The sequence below is a fragment of the Gymnoscopelus microlampas genome, assembly GCF_963454915.1.
Source record: "Gymnoscopelus microlampas genome assembly, chromosome: 14".
Lineage (NCBI taxonomy): Eukaryota > Metazoa > Chordata > Actinopteri > Myctophiformes > Myctophidae > Gymnoscopelus > Gymnoscopelus microlampas.
In genome coordinates, this window is record NC_139951.1 from 15,212,228 (window position 1) to 15,231,798 (window position 19,571).

The 19,571-nt window shown below is 42.2% G+C and overlaps 1 protein-coding gene across 1 annotated transcript; it reads left to right on the forward strand.

Moving 5' to 3' along the window:
* Positions 1–391: 391 nt before the first annotated feature.
* On the forward strand, positions 392–18,300 carry LOC311060068 (delta-1-pyrroline-5-carboxylate synthase-like; the record flags this gene model as incomplete). Its single annotated transcript, XM_084078194.1, is given in 18 exon segments — positions 392–541; positions 1,571–1,720; positions 2,057–2,161; positions 2,730–2,888; positions 4,720–4,810; positions 5,584–5,708; positions 6,291–6,435; positions 7,010–7,083; positions 7,456–7,560; positions 8,192–8,407; positions 9,445–9,582; positions 10,855–11,050; positions 11,639–11,760; positions 12,264–12,450; positions 15,765–15,860; positions 17,470–17,635; positions 17,637–17,668; positions 18,224–18,300. Coding segments are annotated over 17 exon segments (2,178 nt in total). The 5' UTR covers positions 392–541; positions 1,571–1,576.
* Positions 18,301–19,571: the final 1,271 nt, after the last annotated feature.

The following is a 19,571-nucleotide window of genomic DNA, read 5'->3' on the forward strand; positions in this document are numbered from 1 at the left end:
ATAAATTCATGCTTTCAGATAGAACTGCATTGTTTGAATGAATCATAATTTTTCCACCACACAAGAATCTACTACCCTTAGTTTGTTTTTCCATTATTGGTGGATAGTGTAGGAAAGCTTAGAGAGTAACTCAAAGTACTGGGAAGAATTATGTGGAAGCTTCTGGAAGATTGTGTCATAACTTCATAGCAATACCCGATGGATGACCTGATTCATTCAAACCTTCTATCACGCATATCCCCTTGACCTCATGAGCAGCTGGTATCATCCGACCACTGTATACTATTGAAGGGCACTGTTGGCATGGGTCACTAGTCATTTAAATGCTTTAGAAATACCATATAGTTCTTAAACAAAGCGTAACTTTTATATCTCCTCCCTTGGTACAGTGGCACTGGGCCGGGCTCACAGCAGCTCTTTTGCCCACCGTGGTGCGCTCCGCCAAGCCAAGAGGATTGTGGTGAAGCTGGGCAGTGCTGTGGTCACCCGAGGCGATGAGTGTGGCTTGGCACTGGGCAGGCTGGCCTCTATTGTGGAGCAGGTGAGGAGGAAAACGCCACACTCTGGCCTTAGAGGAATAGTTCACCCAAAAAATGACTTATTTTCTATCAATTATACACCCCACGAAGCCTTGAATTTTATGGAGCTTTCTTCGTTTTTGATGCATTCCTGAGCCAATAATTTGATCATACAAAAACATCTCCATGAATTCAATGCTTCATGGGGTGTGTAATTGATAGAAAGTTTTTGGGTGAACTATTCCTTTAACACTGACATTAACGTCAGTAAACTACGATACACACAATAACTGGAGGGGACGCTCACATTTCACATCAGTAGAGAAAGGGTCCCAAAGAAATTGTGTCACCTCTGTGAGACATTGAAGTGATCAAATCAAGTTTGCTTTTCATTTATCTAAAAAAATAAGTTATGTCACAGATAGGAGTGATCTGTGCAGATTATATTTGCGCAGTTCTGTGGAATGGAGAATTTAGTTTGGACTCAAATCTGCTGTGAAGATAAACTATTTATTTTGAGAAGAAGACAGTGTTTCTGTCATGTCAATAACTAAGCCTGTAGTCCCAAATTAAACCCGTGGAAGTGCATGAGGATGGCTCTCATACTGGCCGGTCAAATAACATACCTCTGCTAAATCAGGGAAGACGCTTAACCCTTAATTGCTCCCCAAGCGCCACACAATGGCTGCTCAGTGCTCAGTGCTCCTATAGTAATTATAGGATGGGTAAATGCAGAGGACAAATTTCACGTATGTGCAACTATACAGTGTAAAAAAAGACACCAACCAAAACCTTGATTTCCTTAAATATGTATTTCTCCTTCCTCTCCGTTTTCAGCATGCACTTCTCTTTTTTTTCATAGTTGACAATGACATTTAGCCAAATGTTAACCAACTAAGCCTTGCATAAGAACTGGTTTACGTATGTGTACAAATTTTGTTAATGTGAAAATCTCAATTTAGTGAAAGCTTTCGTCATAACTAGGATTAGTTTGAACTTGTAAACAGCTGGTGCGACCATAGCCAGATGTTACGCTGTTCTTGTTGTTCCAGGTGGCCATGCTGCAGAACCAGGGCAGGGAGATGATGATTGTCACCAGTGGAGCGGTTGCCTTCGGCAAGCAGAGACTGAGACACGAGATCCTGCTCTCCCAGAGTGTCCGACAGGCCCTGCACTCAGGACAAAACCAACTCAAAGATATGGTGCGTGATTGTTTTTTCTTCGTCGTTTATGTCAGATGAGTTGTCGGTTCTTCATCGTTCCATCGTATGTACTGTTTTGTTTTATATATCTCCAGCCTGCTCAAATAGTTCATATATATTATGTATTTCATGCTTATGCTGAAGATACACAGCTGTGTTTACTTTAACACCCCAGTGTCACAAGTAGGCTTGATTGTCTCGCAAACATCAAGGATTACTTTAGGCAGAAGTTTGTTAAACGTGACAAAATCAAACCCCATTTTAGCATAAAACCACATAGCTGGCACCCTATCCTTGTGTTTAATGGTTGGTGTGTGTGTTTACTGTGTGTTGTAGTCCGTGCCAGTCCTGGAGGCCCGGGCGTGTGCTGCGGCTGGACAGAGTGGACTGATGGCCTTGTATGAAGCCATGTTCACGCAGTATAGCACCTGTACTGCACAGGTATGGACATAACGCACGCACGCACGCACACACATATACACACAAAATGTCTCTGATTGTTGTAGTTCTTCCTCATCTTTTATTGACGCACGCACGCACGCACACACATATACACACAAAATGTCTCTGATTGTTGTAGTTCTTCCTCATCTTCTATTGGCTTTCACCATATCCTATTTGGGCTGCATCTAATTATTATTTTCATAATAGATTAATCTATTGATTAGTTGATTAAGCTGCGTGATTCATTTACACCGTAACATGACAGTAAAATAAGATAATAAAGTACAAAATAGTGGTAAAGGGTCATCGTGAGTTATCTGAACCCAAACAGACAATAAACTGTTATATGTAGAAAAAAGACAAGTTTTCACATTTTGCTGTGAGTTGTAAATGGCACATGCTAAAATTTAATAAAATGAATCCTCTGATAATAGCCACTCTTCATACGCTCTGACCACGCTTCTTACACAAATTTAAATGTTTTAATAGAATAATCGTTAAGGAACCCTAGTTGGAACGTCTCAATGTTTGTATATGAATAATCTCTGTTCCTCCTCGTATTCAGATCCTGGTGACCAACCTGGATTTCCATGACGACCAGAAGAGGCAGAACCTCAACAGCACGCTGCAGGAGCTGATGCGCATGAACATCGTTCCCATCATCAACACCAACGACGCCGTGGTGCCCCCGCCCGAGCCCAACAACGACCTAATGGGGGTAAATGTGGGTACAGGCAGCATGGGGTGGCGTGGTGCTGTTGGCGGCAGAGCTGACAGTGGTGGTGGTGGAGGATGACGGTCATGAAAACTGACATGTGGCTCAGTACAGTCACATAACAATTTACAATTTAGGCATTTAGCAGACGCTCTTAATCCAGAGCGATTTGCAGCAAGCAAAGTAAGCAAAGTGGAGTCTGAAGAGGTGAGTCTTCAGATTACGGCGGAAGATTGGGAGTGAGTCTGCAGTTCTAACTGCAATGGGGAGTTCATTCCACAGTTTGGGAGTCAGAAGGGAGAAGAGTCTGGGACGTGTGGAGCGTTGTCCCGGATGTTCACTGTTCATAATGATTACATTGTGATAAGTGAGTAATTTAATCTAAGACCTTCTAATGAGGCAGACAATGAACATGAAAAATACACATTTCGTTTTTTTGTGAGTGAGGTAGACTAGAGTACCGTATATTTGGGGGTTGTAGGGATAATATTACTGTAGCTAGCTGTTAGCAGCTGTCCTTGCACAGACACTCACACTGTCACTCCATGCTACTCAATCATATTGAGGGGGCCATGCAGATTAAATCAAATCAAGGGCCATACATCTATTATACAAATACATACAGTATGTCCAGGTGTGTTCTTATTTTCTATGCTCCATGTAACATTTTATCGGTAAATGCTGCACATAGTATACTATAGTATATTGTGCATGTCGAGCGATAAGCCCCACTGCCTATTGTGCAAATACATACAAAACAAGTGCAAATCATTTCTGGGATTCAAAGTTAGCAAATCCTGGATTGTGCATGGTGGTGATTGTACTTCTGCTGACTGACTGGCAAAGTGATGTGATCTGACTCTCCACCGTTCAGCGTGGAAACCATACGCACCGGGTGCGCCATCAAAACTATTTCTCGGCGTGAGCATCAATCCACTCATCCGTCATCAAGGCAGTGCATCAAAACAAACAGCTGTCAAAACAACAGAAGTGTATTCTCTCATAGGCCTGTCACAATTATTACATACACTAATCGTCTATCACAATCATTTGATTCACTCTGAAGCAATGATTACTATAAGAATATAGAGCTTTTAACACTTATTCTAACAGAAAAATATCACTTAACTCTCTTTAACTCTTTGTGATCAGCTTCTTTCGGACCTTAAGTTGTAGATTCAAGGCATCGAGTTGCTCTGTTATGTCACACATGTTTTCACACCAGTTTTCAGAAAGAGAAGCAGTTGCCGCTGACCGTGTAAAAATGGTTAGGTTGTCAGCCTCCCCTAAGGCATGTGCATTCAGGAATACGGGGGTACAGTAGTTGTGCATGCTGGGGCACTAACAAACAAAAACCTGGTCCTTACTTGTTTGCACACAATAACAGTAATGCTTCTCATCTGTATCAAACCTCCTGCCACTCACCCACTGTTCATCGCTAGATTGTTTTTGTAACCCGGGGCATGCATCTATAGTGTGAGCATTATTTAAGCAACAGCTCCTATTTAAAACTTTTGACATATTTGTCCAAGTCATTCTCACTTTTATTGCTGGCAGCATCCTCCTGGCCAATCTGAAGTTAAGACTAAACAAGACCAGAGGGGATGTGGGCTTCCAAGCCCCTAGATGGTACAGTGACGCTGCCATTCTCACAAGTAACCGACCTCACTCAGCAGCATCAGACCGTGCCCCCATGAGGGGCTTAGAATCCAAACCTCGGCAATAAAAGTGACATGGAATTAAGTGCACAGGAGTTTATTTTATTGTATGAATTCTCCTCAGTTTATTCAAGCTTTAGCTGGGTGGTTGTGTTTTGTGTCTGAAACTTCTGCCGCTGTAGGTGATAAGCATCAAGGACAACGACAGCCTGGCAGCACGGCTGGCCGTGGAGATGAAGGCTGACCTGCTCATCGCCCTGTCTGATGTGGAAGGTACATGGCCTATATGGTGTCATATACTGTAAGAAACAGACAGAGACCTGCTGTCATTTTGACTGGGCTTGATACAGATGTGGTTGACAGGAGAGGTGTGTGTGTGGGAGTATGTGCATTTGTCCATCTACTCAAGAGTTTGTTGAATTCAGAAAATGTACAGGACTTTTGGCACCAGAATGACCTGTATTTGAACATGCTTTATCGTTACATTCAAATAGACTTCTACGTATATAGTGTAGCATTACTATTCATACTTTCTATTGCCGTGGCAACACAGTTGATAGGAATTTGCCTTAGTGGCAAAACAGACAGACAGAAAAACACAAATCTGATCATCAAAAAAAATATGTTTATAATTCAAACATACAAAACATGATCAAATTCAAAAGTGCTTTGTGCTGCTACATTGGTCTTGAAATGTCTCTTGCTTTGTGCTGCTACCTACTTTTTAAAGTGCTTGTTGGCTAATGCTTGCTGTACTGCTAAAAGTTCTTGCACGTCAGTGTTGATGTATGGAACAGCCTCAGGATATGTGCTGTTCCTGAGGCGAGGTGTCCTACACCTCAAACTATGGGATCTCTTTCCGGAGGGGAGGGATTTTGAAGAGGGAGCCAGGGTGAGGACACCTACCTCTCCATACATAGTTGCTCTGTAGAAGTGCAGCACCGCCTCCCCAGTCACACCAAATGTTTTAACCCATTAAGCTGGAGCAGCGCAATTTGCAAATGAACAGTTACTCTATTTCATAATGATTTGTCTGTGACTTGTAGGATTGTACAACCGGCCTCCAGGGACGGATGACGCTAAGCTTATCGATATCTTCTACCCGGGAGACCAGCAGTCCATTACGTACGGGACAAAGTCCAGGGTCGGGATCGGAGGCATGGAGGCCAAGGTACAGCCGTGGTCCAATTCACAAAAGTAATACAGCCAGTGGAATGCTGTCGTCTAACTAGTGGCCTCCTTTATCCAGCTGTGTATGACCCTGAAGTCAATTCAATCATTGCCAGTTATTTGTCTGGGCGTTTGAAGGAAGAACTCGGCATATGAGACAGGCCATCGAGGGTTTTGCATGGATGGGGGCAGTTTACATTGGGAAATACACTAAGAATCCCCATTCCAGAATGATACCACAGTACCAGCCCTATTACCTGATATTCTGAACTTGGTGTATAACCTCCAGTTACTTGATGTAACTGGAAGCTATATTGCTTTATAAACCTTCTATTTGTCTACCAATGTGATGGTTTTATTCAAAGTATACGTTTTATTTAGCTGTAGTTAAAACAAATCTCTCCTCTTATACTGATGTGTGGATAGTAACGCCAGCCTCCCTGATCTCTTTAGCCCTCATGGTAAACATTATGCTCTGTGTGTGTGTGTGTGTGTGTGTGTGTGTGTGTGTGTGTGTGTGTGTGTGTGTGTGTGTGTGTGTGTGCGTGTGCGTGTGTGCGTGCGTCTGCATGTGTGTGTGCAGGTAAAGTCTGCCCTCTGGGCGTTGCAGGGCGGTACGTCGGTGGTCATTGCCAACGGCACCAACCCCAAGGTGACAGGACACGTCATCACAGACATCGTGGAGGGCAAGAAGGTGGGAACCTTCTTCTCTGAGGTCAAACCCGCTGGTGAGCTCATTGATTGATTGATTGAATACTTTATTAGACAGAAATGTAAACAGCACGAGGTACAGCCAGACATTAAGGCTAAAAGGATAACACAAAAAAAGTCCTGGGGACTTTCCTTTTCCTATATCGCGGTTATGCACGCACGCACACACATTTTGGGATGCAGATTTTATTCAGGTCATTTTTTACAATTGTAGATCTGCTATTTTCAATGCACGGCAATGACGCACAACTAAGTATAGATCAGGCATAACTCCAAACCCTAAACCCTAAACCTAACATCTAAATGTCTAATAGGCCTGTCTATATAGCCTATAACCCCAACCTGAATGTAATTATTATTAATTTCTCTTGCAAGTACCAGGAAAATTGTCCTCACATTGTCAATTTCATAAATTCTACTATACATTTGGCTCTCACAGTAATACAAGCACGCACGCACGCACACACACTTTTAGCTCTTTTGTGCACTGGAAACTACATATACAATATATAAAGTGCATAAATATCGTACAACATTCAGTTGTTGTGTATCCTCTCAGTCTGACCCCCACTCCTCCTCAACCCCCCATAGGCCCCACTGTAGAGCAGCAGGCAGACATGGCCCGGCACTCCGGCAGAACCCTGGCATCCCTGCAGCCCGAACAGGTAGGTAAACTCATTTGGAGTTTCTGTAACATACAACATACAATTAGATCCCTACTTCATCATACAAGAGTATTTCCACCCAACAGCGATGAAACAAGACACACATGCTTGGACACATACTGTAACTGTGAGTGTGTGTTGTGATCTCTCTCTCTCTCCATCTCTCTCTCTCTCTCTCTTGCTCTCTCACAAACAAAAGCACTGGATGCTATACTAGTGCTACTAGCCAAGTCAATGCCACATCTAAGTTTGATTTCTGTGGAAACGGTGACGCCTGGTGGTTGAACTGTGTAACTACCAGGCCGGCTGTAACTAGTATTACTGCGTGTGTGTGTTTGTTCGTGCGTTTGTGTTTGTGTGTGTTGTTGCCAGAGGAGTGAGATCATCTGTCAACTAGCAGAGCTGCTGATTGAGAAGAAGGAGGAGATTCTTGCCGCCAACAAGCTGGACATGGACCTGGCCGTCAGCACAGGTAACGTGTGTGTGTGTGTGTGTGTGCACACCACCAACTGGTGCTTCTGATAGGACGGCAAGACACCAGGTGGATAACACTTTATTTGGGAATATAGAGCTATTTAATACTTATTTAAAAGAAGAAACAGCCACAATTGCCTTTGCTTTATTACTTGCTAGGTGATGGAAGGATGCTGCCCCGCCCACGCTGGTGGCTTTGTGACATAATGTCCTGTCTTAAGCTAGAGATGTTGCGGTTTTCAATTATTGTTTTCAATCTTTAAGACTTGATCTTGATATCATAGTTTTTTTTTTTTTGCTCCAGACAACCTGGGGGATTGAGGGCGGGGGATCACATTTTTCTCTTTAATTTGTATTTCGATTATGTCTCTGACAGCCTTATTTCCTCTCCTTTTTTAACCCATTAAGACCTGAGGCGATTCTTAAAAATGTTTTCTGAATCCTAACAGTTTTTTGAAAAAATTTGAAACATTTTTTCCCCCAATATTAAAAAAAAAAAGCAGATCTACAAGCTCATAGCGCGGCACTTGGTGCCGCGCTATGAGCTTGTATATCTGCTATTTTTGAATAGCCAAAGAAATCTAAAGTGACACAGATGCGTTCCCCCCCTGCGTTCCCCTCTCCCTTAGGCCAGATGTCGTCAGCCATGATGAAGCGTTTGAGCCTGACAGTGGCCAAACTCAACAGCCTGTCCATCGGCCTGCGTCAGATAGCTGTGGCAGCCCAGGACAGCGTGGGCAGGGTGCTGCGCAGAACCAAGGTGGCCCACAACCTGGAGCTGGAGCAGATCACCGTGCCGATCGGCGTTCTGCTGGTCATCTTCGAGGCCAGGCCAGACTGCCTGCCACAGGTACAGTACCAGCAGACGGCTGGAATAAAGGTGTACGAAGGATAGGACAAGTGACATTAACAGTTGAAAATGTGTCATTGTTGTTGAGCTAAAGGGCTGCAAAACGTAGAATGAGAATTAACGTGACAACGATGTGGTTTTGCAGTTCAAAGCCCCTCTAGGCGAAAGGCTCAGTGACACCCTAATTAAAATGAAAACATTGGAATTTCAGTCTGTAACAAAGTGCAGAAGACTGTAAACTAGACTACATGTATTTAAGATTTTTTTTTAATTAACGTGAATGAGGTGTTAGACTGTTAGTACGTTAGGTGTAAATTTTTTCATGAAGCGTGTCAGGGAACCAAAACTCTGGCATTTCTGTGACTGTTATGCTAATTTGTACCATTTGCTCTTGGTGCATTATCTGCCACCACTATCAAGCACCGAATCCGTTTGCTTTAAAATTGGCACCAGATTGTGCAGCTGTATAGAAGCTAAGCCTAAAGGCTGTATTTGTTTCTATATTGTGCATCAGTGAGCATATTCCTTTATCCCTGATGGCCTGGACTTCTAAAGGTTGCAGATTTTGAAACGTTCATTATGAGAGAGAGTTTGTGGTAGAGTTTGTTTCGATCATTAATGCCTGAATGATTACATGGATAGCTGGAAGGCTGTTAGGCGACAGGGTATCAAGCTCTGTGGTGCGTGTGTATGTGTGTGTGCGTGCATGTGCTTGTGTATATGTGTGTGTGTGTGCTCGCCATAAAGCAATGTTTGTATACATGTACTAAACAAAACATGTTTTCTTTCATCAAAGTCTCACTCCAAGTACAAGCTATACAACCTGGTCTCAAGCAAATAGAAAACCATGTTCATCAGTATGGCAATATTTGATATAACATTTACCCTCACCCAAAATATTACCACAAAACAATGCTTAGCCTTAACTTTAATATCGACAGTGTTATTACATTTTTACTTCATATATTGACATTATTGTCTCAATGTGACGGTTTTGACGTAACATCATGTTGTGCTCTCCCTTTATGGTTGTCCAGGTGTCAGCGTTGGCCATAGCCAGCGGTAACGCTCTGCTGCTGAAGGGAGGCAAGGAGGCTGCAAACACCAACCGTGTCCTCCACCAGCTCACCCAGGAGGCGCTCTCCATGCATGGGGTCAAGGAGGCCATACAGCTGGTAAGACCACCATCCTAGGCATCTCTGGAGACATGGAACCAGGCTGGACCGTCATTCTGACTAATTCCATCAAAAGATAATAAATAATTTAGTTTAACCCGTCGTCCCTATTTTTGGCCTGTCATTATAGGCAAAAATACAAATAAAATGTCCAACAAACGCAGATCTACAAGCTCACAACGTGTCGGCTATTTGGCTATACCACTTAAGTAGTACCGGTAATTATTAAGAAGTAACTTAATAATGACTTACTTGAATTAATACTTATCCGTCAGATCAAATTGAGTTGTTAAAGTAGCAGCTGCTGAGTGGTACAAAGATTGGATGAAGAGAAGGCTGCCTTAGAAGGAAGTGAAACAGGCAAAATCGTTTGCACACAATCTAGTCTGTTACTAGTATCTACAGTAGTCTTATTCTTATTCTTCAGGTGTGTCAAGTACTGCTTCAGTTCAGCACATTTGAACCAACAACTAAAGTACCAACAAAAGTGTTGAAACGTCACTTAGACCTGATTATAAGTATATTTTTAATAAATATACTTTATTTAGCAATTTTGACTTTATTTAGCACTTTGTTTAGAAATGTTCTAAATAAACTTTATTTAGCAATTTTCTTATTATAAACATGTACATAGAAATAGATACACATCACGTCACATTGCTGTCAGGCAGAAACATTATTTGTCCAAAAACGTTACTTTTAAGGAAATTGAAAAAATAACCACATTGGATTCCAATGGCCAATGGCCTAAAACGGCCAGTCCGGTGCGTCGCAGGGACAACCGATGCAGAAGAGAGAAACGCTGGAGCAGCACGGACAGCATTTTATTATTTAGGTGCAAGTACAAAAAGTGACTGACGTTTTGGTCTTTCCACCTTTCTCAGATTCATCAAGTAGTTACTGTTTAGTCACAAGCTCTTGTCAACAATATATATATATATATATATATATATATATATATATATATATATATATATATATATATATATATATATATATATATATATATATATATACACTTTGTTGTATGACAAATAGTGAAATTAATTTAGCATGACACTTATACAATGAAGTATAAAATAGGCCCTATTTAATAGGGCATTCATTCGTATAAAAACTTGTAATATGGAAACGCAAGGTTCCTGCCCAACAGCGACAATATACCAAAAAAAAGTAAAAAAAATAGTAAACCACAAGAAATTCCCTTTTGCTGCCGTGCAATTTCCTCATCTTTGTCTTTTCTGTGCTGCGTGTGTTTTGGTGCGTGGGTAGGTGAGCACTCGGGAGGAGGTGGAGGACCTGTGTCGTCTTGACAAGATGATCGACCTGATCATCCCACGCGGCTCGTCCCAGCTGGTGAGGGACATCCAGCGGGCAGCCAAGGGCGTGCCGGTCCTCGGCCACAGCGAGGGGATCTGCCACGTCTACATCAACAGCGACGCCAGCGTGGACAAAGTCATCAAGATTGGTCAGTAATAGTATGTTGTGTAGCGTGGCGTGAGTTTGAATCCGACTTCCGTCATGTCTCGCTTTTGTCCCTCGGTTTCCTGTCTCTCTACAATCAATCTCTACAATTTTATCTATATAAAGTCAGTGAGATCAGCTGTTGTCCAGAACTATCTATTAATCCACAAATCTCTTCATCCGTCTGTGTGTTTGTCTTACTTCTTTGCCCATACAAGGAGATCATCTGCATTCTTCCGCCCTAGAATGTAAAATAAACATAGAAAAAATGAATTGCATCGTCCTTAATGCGATCCACATTTATACGTTTATTTGCTACATTCCTTGAATTCTGAACCAGTTAGCTACAGAAGCAAGTGTACACATTGTCTACTAAGCTATTTCTGTTCCTTTTTTACCAGCAGTTGAAGTTGGTTACCTTCCCAGATACCCACAGTTACTTGTTTTAGAGTGAAATGCATTTCATTGCAGTTGTTTCCAAATTGCAGGGACTTGCAATCAGTACAGAAAGCTTGCGTTAGGATTGGTGGTAATACACAGTTACCACCAATGGTGAATGACACAGTGATTGACTGACATGTTCTGCCTTCAGTCAGAGACTCCAAGTGTGACTACCCAGCTGCCTGTAATGCCATGGAAACCCTGCTGATTCACAGAGACATCCTCAGGACCCCTCTGTTTGACCAAATCATTGACATGCTGCGAACTGAAAGGGTAATACACACGCATGTGCATTCATACATTTAAACATACTTAAACAAATGTACTGAACAAATCAGTGAATCAGTGCTGTGCCTTATTAACCCCCAGGGCTTTATATTAGGTTATCTGGTATTTACCTCTTTTACCAAACCTCTTTGCTGCAGAATAGGGCCGCTAGGGTTCAAGTGGTTACATTGTTTATACAGTAAATGTGTGCCCAGAGACCGTCTAGTGATGATCAGGGTGCCAGGACTGCCCAATGGAAATGGGCTATCCTTTTGAAAATATGTAACGTTGCATCTACTTACTAGATGCAACAACTCAAATTCCAGGGAAATATTGTATATAATAGATCTTTCGAAAACATTGTAATACTCTGACTGAGGTGGAAAAAAATGACATGCAAGGTTAGTTCATGATCAAGAACTGAAGTGCCTGAACACTGGTTATACTTAATAATTATTTTTGCACAGATAGTAATCATATTTCCACACTCTGTGTTTCGGTGTGACTAGGTGAAGATCCACGCCGGGCCGCGGTTTGCCTCCTACCTGACGTTCAGCCCGTCGGAAGCCAAGTCCCTGCGGACGGAGTACGGAGACCTGGAGTGTTGCATGGAGGTGGTGGACAGCATGCAGGAGGCCATCGACCATATCCACAAGTACGGCAGCTCCCACACCGATGTCATCGTCACGGAAGATGGTAAGATCGGGTGGCTTGTGCGCTGCTAGTGCTGTGTGGTGTAGTGTTTCTTTTGACATTGCAATAATATGTCGATGGGGCAGTAAGACCATGATTACGCCTCATGCTAACCACTCTCTGTATATAGACATAGAATATCGTGCAGCTCTAGTTGTGATTTTCTGGCTCATTGTCAGTTGGCAGCAAAAAACATTAAATTGGGACCCCCGAGACTATGAGATTCTCACCCACCATTGCCTGACTTGAATATCCACACATACTGTACAGTATGCGCTCCATCACTGCACAGTACAAGGGAAGGTCACATAAAGTAAAATAGGGCTCGTAGTTAAATATTGCACCAATATTTAATTACAGTGAATTAAAAAAAATATGTTAAAAAAATGACCATGACACAAAACTGCATTTAAATAAAATATTTTTCAGGCATTTAAAAAATATTTTAATTGCATTAAATTATTAAAGTGCATGGAGTTCCCAGCAGCAACTGGACTAGAGGCGCGAAGGATGAATCTAAAAAAAAGGTGTGAAGTTTGTTAAGGTAGGGTAAGTGATTTTCTTTGGTTAAAATAAGTGTTAATATTCTGATAGTACTCATTGCTATAGTGTGTTTGTTCAGTACAAGGAGTCTCCTTGTCTCTCCAGCTTTTTATAAAACAGAAAATGCATTTTCGTTTGTTTCATTTCCAATTTTATCCAATTAGGATAGAGAACTCAATCAGGATATAGATTAAACAAGTGAAATTGGAAGTGATGACACTAAGAAATGAGCAGACAAAATTGGAACTGGAACACTATACAAATGAAGCTTCAAAATTGGTACTTTCTGCTGATTGGCTGATATTTTGACACCTACCGGAAAATGTATTTTCTGTTTATTAAAGAGCTGGAGAGACGGGGAGACTCCTGTTACTGAACAAACACTCTATAGCAATGATTACTATCATAATATAGTGCTTTAACCTTTTAACAAAATACTTTTTGTTTTAACCAAAAAATATCACTTACCCTACCTTTTTAAGTTTTGCCTAAAATTGGCACACCAGGTTGAAAGTGATTAACCTCTGTGTCTCTGATATTTCTCACCGTCACCTTCCACTTCCATTTCAAACTCTCTCTCTCTCTCGCTCCGTCATACATTCTGTCACAGTCTGTGTGTGTCTATTAGTGACAGAGCATCGTCAGGATAAGTGCACTGGCTCCCAGTGTGACTCCATCGGCGGGGACAGGGCTCGTTTAAAATGGAGAGCAGACATACTGTACTGAAGCCCAGTCGCCGTCACCGCTCAGGGTCAAAAGCGTATCTAATTTTCTAGTGTCCCCGGCGATCCGCGACTCGTTAACAGACAGAAATGATTTTGGACAGCGTCCAGGGTATTCCCCGGCACGTAGAGAGGCGTAGGAGATAACCGATACTCGTTGTGGGGTTTGCTGCAGAAACGTTCTGGACCTGGGAACAGAAGACTCTGCATGCATACTTGAAGAGTAAATGATGAAGCACTGTGAAAGCCATATACTGTAGACTGTGCCTCTGAACCTTCTTACCCCTACCTAGAGCATAAGCATTAGGTCACAGATCTCCAGAGTGTACAAATTAAACCAAATGGATCCGTAAGGGTCTATTTTATGCTATTATATACTTAATTATACTGCTATTCCAAAATAGTAGGTCTACAAGCTCACAACGCACTGGCAATGCGACACGTTGTGAGCTTGTAAATCCGCTATTTACGACACCAGAGCTAATGCGTTTAAAGATTCTCTGGGCACAAAAAAATAGCCCAAACATGTCAGAATGCACTGTTATGTTCTCTGGCAGAAATGCACTGGTGAGAGGATATGAGTTTTTACACCAAACCCAGGGTGGGGGTGGGCACTCTGTTGGGAGGGGGGCTGTAAAGAAACACTGATCTAAGAAAAGAATAAAGGTGTCTCTGCAGCTCACTCAGATACTTAATGCAAGCATCTGAGATGCAACAAAACCCTCATGGGATGGGAAAAGAACACTCATTTGAGCGAACAAAGTGTGAAATTGGCCGGGGAAAAAATAACTAGCTCTGCTCCATTGGCAGAGACTAGCAGTTGTTTTACTGCCATCTAGTGACCACAGAATGTAGTGTGTGTTTTTTGTATCCTTTATCCTGTATTTAACAAGAGAAATCAAAAAAGAGATTTACACTACATCATTATTAATTTTAAGTGAGCCCTGGCCAAGAAGTTCACTAAATACAACAACATAAAACGCAAATCAACATAAAACACACATCAATGGATTAAACAGTGCAGAAATAATTCCATAAAAGAACTTTAAAGAACAGACATCTTAGTTGTTAATAAAGGTGTTCTTATAAAAGACCATCCTGATACAGGGACCTCTGAGCAAAGTGCAACCTAAAAACAAGTGCGTTCTGAGGTCAATCTAGGTTTTAACCCATTAAGACCTGGAACGCATCTGTGTCACTTTAGAAAATCGTGAAAATTAAATGTTTATATTTTTTTCCGAAAAACTGTTAGGATTTCGATTTTTTTTAGAAGCGGCCTCAGGTCTTAATCATCAACTGATATAAAATGTTCAGGTTTTGACCAAATACACGTAACTGCTCTTCCATGCTGGTAACATGTTAACATCCTTGTAGATCTGAATGGTTAGGGCATTGCCTTCTTGTAGAGAAGAAAACTGATTTCTTGTGAGCATCTATTTTGTGAAGATGAAGGACTCCCTCTGAGTTAGAATACCTATAATCAGACAAATCACTAGCTTGGTGTTGTAAAACTTTAAATAGAATGTCTGCTGTGTGTGATGTTGATTTCTTATCCTCTGAGGATAGCCTACACTACAGCGTGTTGCCTGAAAAACAGTCAACCCGCATTTCATGTCAGACAAAGAAAGAAAGTGTTTGTTTGTGTTGCTACAGTACAGCAGGGGTCTTCAACAGGGGGGGGGTCCGGGACCCCTAGGGGTCACTTGAGCCGTCGCATCCACATTAGCCGAAAATAGCAGATCTACAAGCTCACAACAAGTTGTGAGCTTGTAGATCGGCTATTTTCGGCAAAGAGGTTTGGTTTGAAAAAAGAGCAGACCAAGTACAGAGCCTAAGGTCAAGTTCACAAAGCATTGAGGGTTTAAGTCCTTAAATGTCAGTAAACACACATTTAACATGAATCCAATATGTAGTGGGGGTCCCTGCTTCATCTCTCTCTCTCAGCTAAGGGGTCCTTGGCCGGAAGAAAACGTTGAAGACCCCTGCAGTACAGGTTGGGGAGATGTGAAGATTGCTGTAGGTTTATTTGCTGAGGTTGTGTCTGTCTCTCAGAGGACACAGCGGAGCAGTTCCTCCAGCAGTTGGACAGTGCCTGTGTCTTCTGGAACGCCAGTTCCCGCTTTGCAGACGGCTACCGCTTTGGACTGGGTACGTAATGTATGCAACGTGTTGTTGTGAGCTTGTAGATCGGCTATTTTCGGTTTCAAATGGTTAGCTCGTATACTGTTCTGGAGAACTTTCAATGAAATCCCTCATAAAGCTTTTTTATTTGAACTAAGATGGGAAACATGTTGAATTTAGTGATCAATTAGTGTGTAGGGTCTAAACAAGAAAAATTGAGTGAGTTTGTACAGTAAATGCCAACTTTGTGCCCCTCTCCTGTGTCTCTGTCGACCTACCCTCTCCCGGCTTACTCATCTGAAACCACATGAATGCACTCAGTACAGTGCAGACCACCGGCAAGGCGTAGATATCTCCCCAGTTTGCTCAATTGAAACTTTGGCCTGACGGTTCTTCCTCTCGGGAGCGTGAATGTGCACAGCAAATGTTATGGCAATCCGGCCATTACTTTTGAATACATGTTGCTCACAGACAGACTTTGGAGGTAATAGGAATGCATGATATTTTATTCCTTTCTTACCCTGAGCAGGCACACTGTAGCACACCACTTACAGTATACATTGTCCCATGACTGTCCCATTTATTACATAACCATCTGCTTACCTCCTAAAACCTCATGTTTGATTTTCTGTCCCTAAACCTCCTACTTCTCCTCCCCAGTCTCAAAATAATCACCTCCATTCCACTCATAACCCATTCAATCCAGGAACGTATCTGTGCAATTTTAGATGTCTTTGGCTATTCAAAAATATCAGATATACAAGCTCATATCGCAGCACCGAGTGCTGCACTATGAGCTTGTAGATCTCTTATTTTTGAAAAATCTTGAAAATGTGTGCAAATCTTTGAATATATATTTTTTAAAGCAAACATTTGTAAACAAATTTGTTCCAGGGACCTCCAGAAGCTAAGATTTTAGTTAAAAATGTTGTCTCCATTTTTCAAAAATAGCAGCTCTACATGAGCTTGTAGAGCTTGGGGTATTTCAGCTCAACCTCAGTCCACAACTGGAGGTTAACTCGACCTCACCATGGAGGAATCCCAAAGAGCCCACTCTTTGTCTGTGGTCTCACTGTCAGCCACTTCCAGTTTTGTGCTTTCATGTGACTGTCCACCGTGATTGAATGTGGCCCAAAGCGAGGTGGATGATTCACCCCTTCACTCCCACCTTTCAGCATGTCTGCATTGATTCCACTTATAGTGCCAATTTAGTAGCCAATTATTTTTACCCCTTTTTTTTCTGCCAATTTAGTCATTATACCAATTAATCCTCCACAGACATTTCTGTGAGGAGTCCCCCTGGGAGCAAGTAGCACCTCTGTCATTGATGCCACTGATACCACTTAAGAGCAAGGGATTGAGAAATGCGTTCAGATGGATAAGTCTTGCTATATTTAATGGTGGGGTAGGTTGTACCGGAGATTCATTCATTTCCTACTTCTTAGATGAACTCAAGGGAGACTCGTCGTGACTGAGAGACACTATTCATCAGGGACCAGGGGTTGATGTGTGTAAACAAGTCTGCACAATCACCCATACATGTCCTTGTCCTAGTTTCATGAAGAATAAATATGAAGAATCTCAAACAAAAAGACTTTGTAATCATGTACGTCTCTGTTTCGCTCTTTCTCTTCAGGAGCGGAGGTAGGCATCAGTACGGCTCGTATCCACGCCCGGGGTCCCGTGGGCCTGGAGGGCCTGCTGACCACCAAGTGGGTGCTGAGAGGGGACGGCCACACGGCGGCCGACTTCTCAGAACACGGCACCATGAAATACCTGCACGAGGACCTGCCAGTCACCCCTGGCCGGGCAAAGGGACAGCAACGAGACCAGCAGTGATTCTCAACCGTGTTCATTTCAAGGACCCCTGGTTTTATATGTATTACTGTAGGCCCCCATTTGACACGATTTGTATCTCTGGGACCCGAATCTACAGTGTAAAATCCTCAGTGTTAATTCAACTCTTGAGAGTGTACAATTGGAACCAAATGGACCGCTTTGGTTCCATTTGTACATTCTTGGAATGGTCTGTACATTCTTACAGACCTGTAAAAGTTAAGTTGGTTCCTAACTATCTATCATTCAGCTGGGGACCCCCTGGAACCCCCTCAAGGACCCGTGGTGGTCCCCGTACCCCAGTGAGCTAGACCATGGCATGAAGACAGAAACAGACAGAAAGACACAGCTACATCCCACACAAGACCTACTGCACAGACACATAAGACCTGCTGTACAGATACACAAGATGACATGCCCCTAAACAATATATTATCAATATATTATCAATATAGTTTTTGTGAATTCCTGAAAAGGGCTGATGATGAAACTATTCACTGTTGTTGTGCAAAGTGTGAATAGAGATGCTCAGCACACTCCTGTTTCTACCTTAGAAATGCAACCAAAGACGGACCCGGCCGGTCACCCCTTTGAAACTCCTCAGGACCTAAGAGAGTTTACCTTTTACTGAAATTCTACCTCAGCTTATGGTACTTGAAAAGATGAATGAAACACTAAATCATGTTTTCTTTTTGCTGTAAACATACAGTATTGTGCCTTTATGGTAAAACATGTCATTCCTAATCATGACGTCAACATTTCCAACAAGATATAAAACCACAAATACAGGCTTAAAGGGTAAATGCTGCTATCTACAGGTTGCGCCCCCTTGGCAGACCATTGAGCTCCCTTGAGCCTACCTATCACAGAGTCACAACAACTGATGCCACCCCACTCCTCATTTGATTTTGAGATGTGTGTAATAGGCAGGGACAGGCTGAAATTGCAGAGAAGACGACACTTGAGCAGCTCAGATATTTAAGTTATCTTTTATTAATGAAGGTGCTAGGACAGAAGTGACTGACATTTAAACTACATCTCGCTCAGACTCATCAGTCCTGAAATTGTGTTTAATTTTTCTTTAAAGTTGCAGCCTGTACTGTATGTTTTATATCCTCTCCCAGTGGAGAGGTAACTGCAACTCCTATGCGGGAACCCAAACGTCTACTACTACTCAGCCAAGAGGGAATCCCGCTTGGCCAGGGGAGACATTGGACTCATGATCTTCAGGCAGCGCTACTTGCCAATCAGTAGGTGTCACGTAGGACACCTACTCTGCTCTTAGACCCTGCTCAGGGTCTAAGAGCAGGGGAGACCACCTCATACTACTGCAGATGTGCTAGTTATGTTGTATTAGCACACTCTACCATACAGATTGGTTAAAATAACATTTTATTTATTATAATAAGTTGATTGCAGCTTTAAGTGAGTTACCGATCCATATGATCCATTATTTGGTGATCTGAACACTGAATTGATAGCATTCCCACTGAGGCCAGTCACACTGAGTGTGTTTACGTGCATGCCAATTCTACGATCTTAATTGTAAGGCAGTAGTCTGATTTATTTTTAATGTAATGCAAAAACTGGTTATGGCTTTAATCGGAGTAAGAACACCCAATAAGTCAGCTGGAGTTTTGCCCAATCTTGCAATTGATTTGAACTTGAAAGTGTTTCGAATTTTAAAGAACATAAGAATAAAATGTTCTCCCTTCCAACCATTATATTTAAATTCCATTAAGACCACCCTCTCCCACCAGTACTTACTTGGCACGTGCATCCAACATTCAACGTGCACTGGTGGTGGTGCAAGCTTTTCTGTGTTGCAATTGCAAAGTTGTGCATCAAAGCAAGGATGGCAAAGAGGGCTCTGACTAATTGACACACTCTGTCCTGAACAGA